The 9,412-nt window shown below is 39.6% G+C and overlaps 1 protein-coding gene across 3 annotated transcripts; it reads left to right on the top strand.

Annotated features, from left to right (window-relative positions):
- Window positions 1-325: 325 nt before the first annotated feature.
- On the top strand, window positions 326-9,032 carry LOC115357019 (general transcription factor IIF subunit 2-like). Of its 3 annotated transcripts, XM_030048343.1 has the most exons (10): window positions 326-458; window positions 1,189-1,262; window positions 1,612-1,630; window positions 2,940-3,078; window positions 3,253-3,264; window positions 4,876-4,935; window positions 6,369-6,450; window positions 6,617-6,716; window positions 6,881-7,024; window positions 7,968-9,032. In XM_030048343.1, exons 1-10 carry the CDS (start codon window positions 393-395, stop codon window positions 8,088-8,090), a joined length of 819 nt encoding a protein of 272 aa, XP_029904203.1. In that variant the 5' UTR covers window positions 326-392; the 3' UTR covers window positions 8,091-9,032. The 3 variants fall into 3 exon arrangements, with proteins under 3 accessions (XP_029904203.1, XP_029904204.1, XP_029904205.1); XM_030048344.1 differs by lacking the exon at window positions 3,253-3,264 and having other exon boundaries at window positions 7,968-9,031; XM_030048345.1 differs by lacking the exons at window positions 3,253-3,264; window positions 4,876-4,935 and having other exon boundaries at window positions 7,968-9,031.
- The last annotated feature ends 380 nt before the right edge of the window (window positions 9,033-9,412 follow it).

The raw sequence follows: 9,412 nt of genomic DNA, 5'->3' as shown, positions 1-9,412 counted from the left end.
TGTTAATTCAGTGCAAATGGTAGTCAGTGACCATGATCCTCCAAAGGGACTTGCTCCTTACTGCCAATAGCGCAGCCTATCTTCACTGTCAGGTAAAGACATCCAAATAATCATTTCTTTTTGATTTTATGTTGGAAGATTAAGAAAATCAGACTACAATTTACCTTGGCCACCGTGTAATCTGAGCCACCATGTCTTGCATAACAAGACATAGATGCATACCATCAACAACTACTTAATAAATAAATAACCAAACGGGGAACAGTTGCTATGGTCCTTTAGAGCCACCGTACTTTACCGGTCTCGTACGCCAGCCTTCCCCTTGCGCATGCGCACGGCGGTAATGGTTCCGTTACCTATGAGAAGCTTCAAAGCATCAGTTTAGCCACAACATGTCGGAAAAAGGAGAAGTCGACTTAACTGGTGCCAAGCAGAACACGGGTGTATGGCTGGTCAAAGTGAGTATAACATTTGTTAAGTAAAGCTGTTGTAGTTGTATGAATAAATACTTGAATTAACTCAAAATTCAGTTACGAGGATGCCACGGCTAATGCTAACTGTTAGCCCAGCTTAGCTTGTCACAATAGCAACCCGGGTGCCATGTGTTAGTTAAGAGTTTAAACTAACATTACCAAGTCTAATGTTGGTTACTTGGTCTCATTAAATGTTCATTGAGGTCTCTCAATGATTGTAGTTGAATAGACAATTATCTCGAAGACAGCTTCTGGGCAGAAAACATGTTGACAGCTAAAGAAAACTGTACGTGGTCACTGTATGCTCAGGGCAGATGCACCTCCATTGAGAGCCGTAGGGATATTGTTTAGCTTTGTTAATAACTTCTATCTGTGAAGACTTTATAATGCCTTTCCCAGTTTACAAGCCTATAAGCCATAATGTGGTGGTCAGTCTTTTTCGTGCCAGCATTATCTGGCAAGTTTATTTACAAGTAGACAGTAATATTTGTAGACAACTTTAACATTGTTTTCATCTTGCAGCTTCTCACTAATGTTAGATTGGTCACTGTGATCATTCAAAATAAATTGCCATTAATTCACAGATTTTGTTTGCTCAGTAGGTGTTTATTCCATATAGCGTTACACCAGGAATATTCCAAACACCATCAGCTTTATCAAAATATGATGAGCACCCCCTTGCGTATTAAATGTACCCATGTTTTCTTTCATGCAGGTGCCCAAATACCTCTCTCAGCAATGGGCGAAAGCAACTGGCAGGGGCGAGGTCGGGAAACTCAGAATTTGCAAGTATGTGAAACAGAATTTCAGCATCAGCCAGGCTGTAAAAGCCAGTCCATCAAGCTAACTTTACGTTTGTGTCTCTCAGTACGTACAAGGTAGTTACATGCTCAGTACACACAGAGAGTGAGTACACATTTGGATGAGAAAATGGAAATGTGTACTGAGGAGTATGCTTTCAAAGACTGGCACAAATTATTCTGGTTGGCTAGATATATGGGTTGCGTGTTGTTATCTTGTAAATATTGTACTATTACTCCAGTGCACTTGTCAATGCCACCTGTATTCTTGATAGCAAAGAGTTCATGTTTGATATGATAACAAGCTTTTTAATCATATATGTGTTTATTTCTCTCAGGAACCAAGGCAAAGCAGAGGTAAGTGATATGCTTAACAATCACGATGCATTTAGTCATGCAAATCGTAGATGTATCTCAGAGCTGGGAAACTTTTGTTTATGATGTTGCTGTTGAATTAATCCCAAATCTTTGTTTAGGAATGTAGTCATAGCCAGAGAGGTTCTTCATACTGTATAAATAATAATCCACGATCAGATGGTCTGTTAGAGACATTGATATTGAGATCATTAGGTTTAAAAGAGCACCTTTCGTAGATAAAGTCTTGGTCAGGGCTGTTGTGATAGTTGATGAGGTGAGTATACTTCTAGGTAGGAAGGTGGATGACTGAGAGAGAAGGAAGGTATACTATAAGTATTTCAGTGGCTAATAGACTGATAGGTGGGTACACCCTCCACACCACATCTACTCTTGATGCATTTCAATATGAGATTTGAGGAGGAGGTGCAAATAGGCTAAAACCTCGAGTTCATCAACTTTTCCTCTGATGTGATTGAAGCTACTTTTAAAAATTAAACTGCCTGTTTGTTCTGCTTCTGCATAGACACAAGGACTGAGAAGATATCTTTATCTCCCGATTTGATACTATCACATACTAAAGTGCTGATTTGACATGCATTGTGAACCTTGAGTATTGCAATTTGATATTATGATTAATTGCATTTTTTAAAATCACCCTCTAATTGGTGGATGTAAAATTGTAATTTATGTAAAATCATGAAGGTGTGATTATGCTAAAGGTCAGAGTGGGTTATTTTATACAGTGATAGCATGTTTCAAAAAATAGTGTCACTGAAATGAAATGGCTACTATGGGGCTGAACATCATCACACTTGAATAAAGTTGGGCACATTGAATCCAGGTTTCCAGTCATTACCAATTACCAGTTTCAGCTTTCTAGTCATTACCAACAGACTGTTTAGGCCTCAGTGTGTACAAATACAACATTTTACAATCTTACATCTTAAGGTGAGAGGTCAAGGGACCCCTTTGAAAATATACATGCTCAGTACCAACAGATTCCTTAGGTCATCTGGTTTCATGATACCAATTTCTTTACTTTAAATCAAGTAAATAAAAAAATCAATTAAAAATCCTTTAAAATAATCAATTAAAAGAATCACTTTACTTAAATCGATAATTTTTCCCCCCACCCCTGATAGAATAGCTGATTTTACATCCCAAGTAACAAAAGGCCAAAACATCATGAAAATGTGCCACTGTACACACCACTGCATCCCTTTTTTTAACCTCAGCTCTGGTCACAGGAAAATAACAGTAAGACCATAAATGTGAAAGGTGGCTGATGATGCTTTTTTTTTTTTTACAGGTTTCTTTCACTTTGAATGAGGAGCTGACAGCGATCGACGGTATGGCAGATAAAAAGGTGCAGGCGCCTCGCGAGCACCCGTTCACTATGCAGACAGTGGGAGGTCAGACGTTGGCGGTCTTCACCGAGACTTCATCAGGTGAGCGTCTCCTCACACAGCGCTCTCTGAGCTGGGCTGGAGAGAAAAAGGCTTGGTGTGGGTCGGCTGGATGCCTGTGTTGAACGCCTCTGCTGCAGGATGAGGCTTTCTAATGACCCAAGGATCCATTAAGTGAATTAATGGTTATCTGCGATGTGTGCTATCTATTTGTAGAACAGCCTAGGGGTAAGTTCTCCGTGTGATCAGGTCGTGGAGGTTCTCATCCTGCTACTCTGTGTGCAGCTTGCTCTGTTCATGCACAGTCTTTCCACTGCCCCGCTTGTCTGTGTGCTCTCAACTCTCAACAGCTTCTCCCTACGGTGTGCTGTTGTCGACTGCCATAAAACAATACGCATAAGAGGTGTATGTAGTGGACAGGGAAACACTCAGGGGAGAAAAAGGGGAAGAGAACTGGCAAGTTGGATATTCGTCTTCATCCATTCCACCTGACCTGCTCTTCTCTCTCTCTGCATACACTACATGTTCTCTTACTTTTTCATATCCCCGTTTTACTGATCAGCTAATCTGGTCGACTTTCATCTTAACTCAAGTGCAACACAGACAAGTGACTGTTTATTTATTTTTTGATTTTGTTTGTTTCTTTGGTCTTTGTCAATCATTGGTTTGTGGTTTGATCCTGTGAGTTCACCAATCAGCTCAGCAGAGCGGGTGTATGATCAGAGTCGGTGGTGAAAACCATCAGGGTGTTTTGTGATTTGGAAGTCATTAACACAGCCCTATCAGTCAACACACATCTTGCTGACTGTGGAGTTGTTTTAATTTCTGCATGGATTTGTTTGGTTTGAATCTCACCTCGTCTGCCCCTTGATTGCAAAGTAGACCCTTTGTTTTTGTTACGGGTGCTGGTGAGCTTGTGCTACTGTGCTCTCTCACTGGGATGGCAGTTTAGGGGTGTGTGTGTGTGTGTGTGTGTGTGTGTGTTTGTACATGGTGAAAGTTGTATTTTTTCCCCTTTAACCAGGTAAGTCCCATTATTATTCTAATTTTTATTATTATTATTAAAAAATGTTTCCCCTGAGGAAGACCTGACTAAGACAGCAGAAATTCTGAAATAACAGCATATAATAACGTTAAAGTATAAAATACAGTAGTTGAACAGAAAAGAGAGGACAAGAAACAGAAATGCATTGAGATATTCACTGTTGTTTTTCCAAGTTGCAATAGTGTTAATAGAATAAACCGTGTTTCACATGGCTGTCTAAAACAGCATGTTGCACATAAATTTTGAACCTGCAAAAAATGTTCAGTAATTTAACATATAACAATCAAAGGCATCTAATTGTGCACTATATTTTTAAAATGTCCCAAAAGTATAAGTAATTAAAATTATTATATATTAAATATAGTAATAAAATAGAAAATGTATACTAAAAAGTACATATAGAACAAGAAAAAAATGTGTCCATATGTATCATAAATTATATCATATAGTATTCAGGAGGACAATCAGTATCTCGTTTTTTTCTATATTGTGCATTCGTGTGTGTGTGTGTGTGTGTGTGTGTGTGTGTGTGTGTGTGTATTGGGTGCGTTTGTATCTGTGCTGGCTTGTTGTGTGAGCGCATGCTTGCTTGCTCGCTCATGTGCACGCTTGTGTGCTCACAAGAGATGTCGCAGAGCGCACACACCGAGCCGCTCTCTGTATCAGTCGCCTCGTCTACAACCGAGAGCTAACTAAACCCTGGGTGTGGTTCTTACTGTCCGATCCCCTCCTCCCTCCGTCTTCCACCCCTTTATTTTTTATTTCACCATCCCTCCCTCCCTCCCTTCCTGTAGGCCAGTCAGAAGAGAGATCTGATGGCAGCAGCTCAGGTTCGGGGGCGGGGGCAGGTCCAGGTGAGTCCTCCGTCTCTCTCCCCAGTGAGTCACAGAGCTGCATCTTTGGGAATCGTATAGGACAAGGGTTTTTTTTTTGTTGTTGTTGTCCCAGAGGTTAGTTCTTTGGTATCAAAACTTGTACCAAGAATACGCATCTTGGCAGGTGCTTGTGCTGGCACCTAAACCCCCAGACACAGGTCCACACAGAGTGCAAACTCTGCTGTGAGGCGGAGCCGTGGCCTCCTCTCTGTTTGAGGAAATCTATCTGAATTTCTACAGGAAGCTACAGTACTTGTTGCCACCATGTCTCCAGTGGAGGGTGGAGAGGCTGCGGGACCTTGGTTGAAAAGGGTCTGAGCTTCTCAGAGAGCAGTATGTTGGTGGTGGTGGGTGGAGCGGTCTTCTTTTGGAAGACCAGGACAGCTGTGATGTGTGGGGAAGAAAGCACAGATGCGTTAGTGATAGTCAGCAAACTGACACTGCAGAAATAGTCAGCCTTAAAGCATGTCATTTTTAGATTCTTGAAAGAGCTTGTTTTAGATATATGCACAATATACACAAGGAAGCTTTTCCCAGTGCTGGAAGTAACTGAGCTAATTCTGTGATGTGATCATGTCAAGCAAGTTGGTGGGGTAATACTTAATTTAAATTTTCTCAAGGTAGGTAAATATTCTAGCTAGGAGCTGATAGCACTAATAAAGCTTTTGTGTGTGAGATAGATAAACCTTCTCTGGTCCAAAACCAATTACCATGGTCACTGTCAAACTCATTCATTTTGTTTATTCACAGTGGACTTGCAGCATGGACTGCTGCCACCAGAAGGCTGGAAGCATAATTGACTAATGAGAAGTAATTAACGAAGTGAATGAATCCATAGAAAAATCCCACAAACAGGCCAAGATTGAACATGGAAACAATAGGAAACTGCATGAACAAAATATGATTAATTTATTGGGTGACTTTTGAAAGTCAGCAGCCAGACATATTTAAGTAAAAGAAACAATTTTGTCTGCTAACCAGAGCTACTACATCTGTAATGATATCAGTCATGAGTGTAGTTGCAATTTTTGATTTATATTTTTTTTTCTTTTGAAAAAATGAGACAATTCACCAGAAGACTGTGGAATTATTACAGAATTATCAGTGCAGAAGTGAATCGTTTTCTCAGGTTTCCTGCTTTGGGAGAGAGCTGTATGTTCACAGTATATTTGTTATTCACATGCATATGGATATCAAAAGTAAATTCTGCCGTTGGAGTAGATTTTCTTTGTCCTATAATTAATTGCTCAGTTTTTCACAGGGTGGCAGGTGACGGCTATGTTGCCTTCTCTCTTACACACCTGCAACCATACACAACTTTTTAGCTATGAAATAAGCGTGCAGTGCAAATATATGGGAGCACGTGAACTAATACAGTTTGGACTAAAGTTTTTATTAACTCTCTTCTTTAGATAAAATAGCCTTGGAAGGAGTGGTGGTGCAGAGAGCAGAATGCCGACCCGCCGTTAGTGAGAGCTACATGAAACTGAAGAGGTGAGCACTCGCTGAAACAGTACACACAAACACACACACATATTTTTTTTTATATGTAATGTCAGATATTACGTAGTTTGTCATGTGTGTAGATGTCAGCATGTTTCCTCACCCATGTCACAGTGCTTGGTAGTACCTGGTAGTAAAATGGTTGTGATTATGACAGGATACAAATTGAAGAGTCCTCTAAGCCGGTCAGGCTGTCTCAGCAGTTGGAAAAGGCTGTCACCAACAACTACAAACCCGTGGCCAACCATGCATACAATGTAAGAAATATATCCCATGGACACGACTGCCTTGTTTAACCACTATCCTGCAGTTATTTTTTCTTGTCTGGAGAAACTGTAGCCCACATATAAAACCATGTGTATCAGTCTAAGTTAATGGTGTGTATGATAACCGACTTATTTGTGTTTACTTGTTGCTGTAGCTCGAGTATGAGAGGAAAAAGAAGGAGGAGGGCAAGAGAGCAAGAGCTGACAAACAGCAGGTGTTGGACATGCTGTTTTCTGCTTTTGAGAAGCACCAGTACTACAATATCAAAGACCTGGTGGATATCACCAAACAGCCTGTGGTAAGGCCAGCACGCAGCAGGGGGTTTTGTTACCAGATGGGTCAGTTTTACAGTGATTAATAGGGAACTTAGACAGGAGCCAAAAATCTGGTGGACATTACTGGCTTAACATTTAAAAAAAAAAAAATACTTTTAAGAGATGGATCATTCACAGTGAATCAGGCCATGGACTGTTTAAAAGTCCTTTAAATAAATAAATGGACTTTATATAACTTCACACAAAACCTTTTTTTTTCCTATATACATTTTCCTTAATTGGGTATTTGCAGGTCTGGGAAAAAAGACCTAATATCTTAAAATACATCATCTAAAATCAAAACCCTAAGAGGTACAATTATATTAAGTGCTAGAGCTCGTTATAAATACTGCAGTTTCTTGCTGCACCACTTGATCTAATGAGAAACCACCCCAGTTAGCCAGAGCTATTCCCTGATAGGCCCGTTGTTTAATTTTTGTGTTTATTTTAAATGCAAAACTGGCCTTTTATATCATACTAATAAGGTATTGAAAGCTGTTAATGGTATGCTATGCAAAATTGTGGAGAGTGGGTTGACTGAATATTTAGACTGACAAAAAAAAAAAAAAAAATAATAATAATAATAATAATAATAAGCACATAATCTACTAGTTAGTTGGGCCAACTTTGAGAATCATATGGACTCAACCATCAAAATATGTGCTTATTCCATGTTTTTTGCTGGTTGAATCTATATGGTCTTCACATTAGCCGACCCTCAGCAATTTTTCAGTGTCACTTCTAAAATGAGTTTATGAAAACTGTGGACAGCCTGGTAATGCATTGTTTCTGTTTGACTTTTTAAATCAAAATGCTTTGTTACTTATGCACATAAGCATTGTCTCTTCCTTTTTGACACAAAAAAATAGCTGTGAATTTAATGTTGTTGTTTTTTTTTTTCAAAAACATGTACTTGTCCTTTCCTAGATCTACTTGAAGGAAATCCTGCGTGACATAGGCATCTACAATGTGAAGGGGACTCACAAGAACACCTGGGAACTCAAGCCGGAGTACAGACATTACCAAGGCGAGGAGAAGACTGATGATTAGCTTTGCCCAACCAGCCACCTCCTCATCATTTGGGACTCTCAGACTTGGCCGTGGCGTGATTTTAGGAGTTCCCTGCTGATTTTCTTGCATCAGGTCTCAAAACAGATTGGAAGGTGGTGTCAAGCTAAGACCGTTTTAAAGGGAAAGGTTATACTATACCACCACCAGTTATTTTGCAAGAGGAATGAGGAGGGGATGCAGGGAACAACTCGAGATTTTCGTCTTAATGGTGTACTATCTTGATTTTGTCAGTTCTGATACCCCCTCCCCTAGAACTAAAAACCCTTGAATTAGTTCTAATTAAGAGAGGCGCAGAGCATATAGTTTTAGGAGGTAAAGGTTGAGTGTATGAGTGGTTTGAGCACAAACCTGATAGAGACAACTGTGGCTACTTGATATAACATTCATACACATGCAGCAGCCCACTGCCTGCCAAGACAGACTTATTTCAGAGAGGAATGAAACAGCCAAGCTTCTACAGAGTAACATACTACAGAAAACAATATGTTGTGGGCTGTGATTTAGAACAAAGTTTCATTTACAAAGTCCAGAATTAAAATGCTGTGTCATACAAATCTGATGACTATGCTGCTGTTACACCTGGCAGAAATTGAGAGGTATGTGGACATTTTGTCATTTTAATATTTTGTTTGGTTTATTGTCTGTATATTTGGAGATGAGGTGGAGTGTTTTTTTGTGTCAACCTAACAGGCTTCTGCACCGTGACTGAGGGATGGAGGGGTTTAGTGTCCGCTTTTATTGACAGATTCTCCATTCAGAGGCCAGCAGTAACTTTACCACTGCTGATCTATAATGTAGTTTCTATTGTAGGTCAGTGGTGATAATCCGAACAGTAGACTGTCTTCATGTTTTTGTTAAATTTCATTGTACTAATGCAATAAAACTGTTTTAATACAACAACCCCACTCTTGGATTTTTTTTTAAGTAAAGGCCAGGTATGTCAAGAACACTTGTACAAGCTTCATGGAGCAATGTAGTGGCAAATAAAAACAATCATGGCAACACTTTGAGACGATTTTGTTTCAGCAGAATTTAATTGCTAAAGTCATTGTACATTTCACCTATTGCTCCCTTAGCTACAATTTTTAAACAGCCACCTTAACACTGAACTGCAGTGACTTCAGTCTTTAGTGAGTAACTCTTGCTGTAATCCAACAAATTTTTGAATGTCATTACATTTTCATGCAAGTAGTTCAATCATGCTGTAACCTTCAGTTTGTACCAAAGAAGCTGCTCGGTGCATGTTTTGGGAAGTGGTAGCTCTAAACAATGGTGATAAAATGCATGCAACCTGTATCAAA

The sequence above is a fragment of the Myripristis murdjan genome, chromosome 3 (genome assembly GCF_902150065.1).
Source record: "Myripristis murdjan chromosome 3, fMyrMur1.1, whole genome shotgun sequence".
NCBI lineage: Eukaryota > Metazoa > Chordata > Actinopteri > Holocentriformes > Holocentridae > Myripristis > Myripristis murdjan.
Note: the sequence above shows the minus strand (reverse complement) of the source record. Positions and strands in the feature narration are given on the sequence as shown.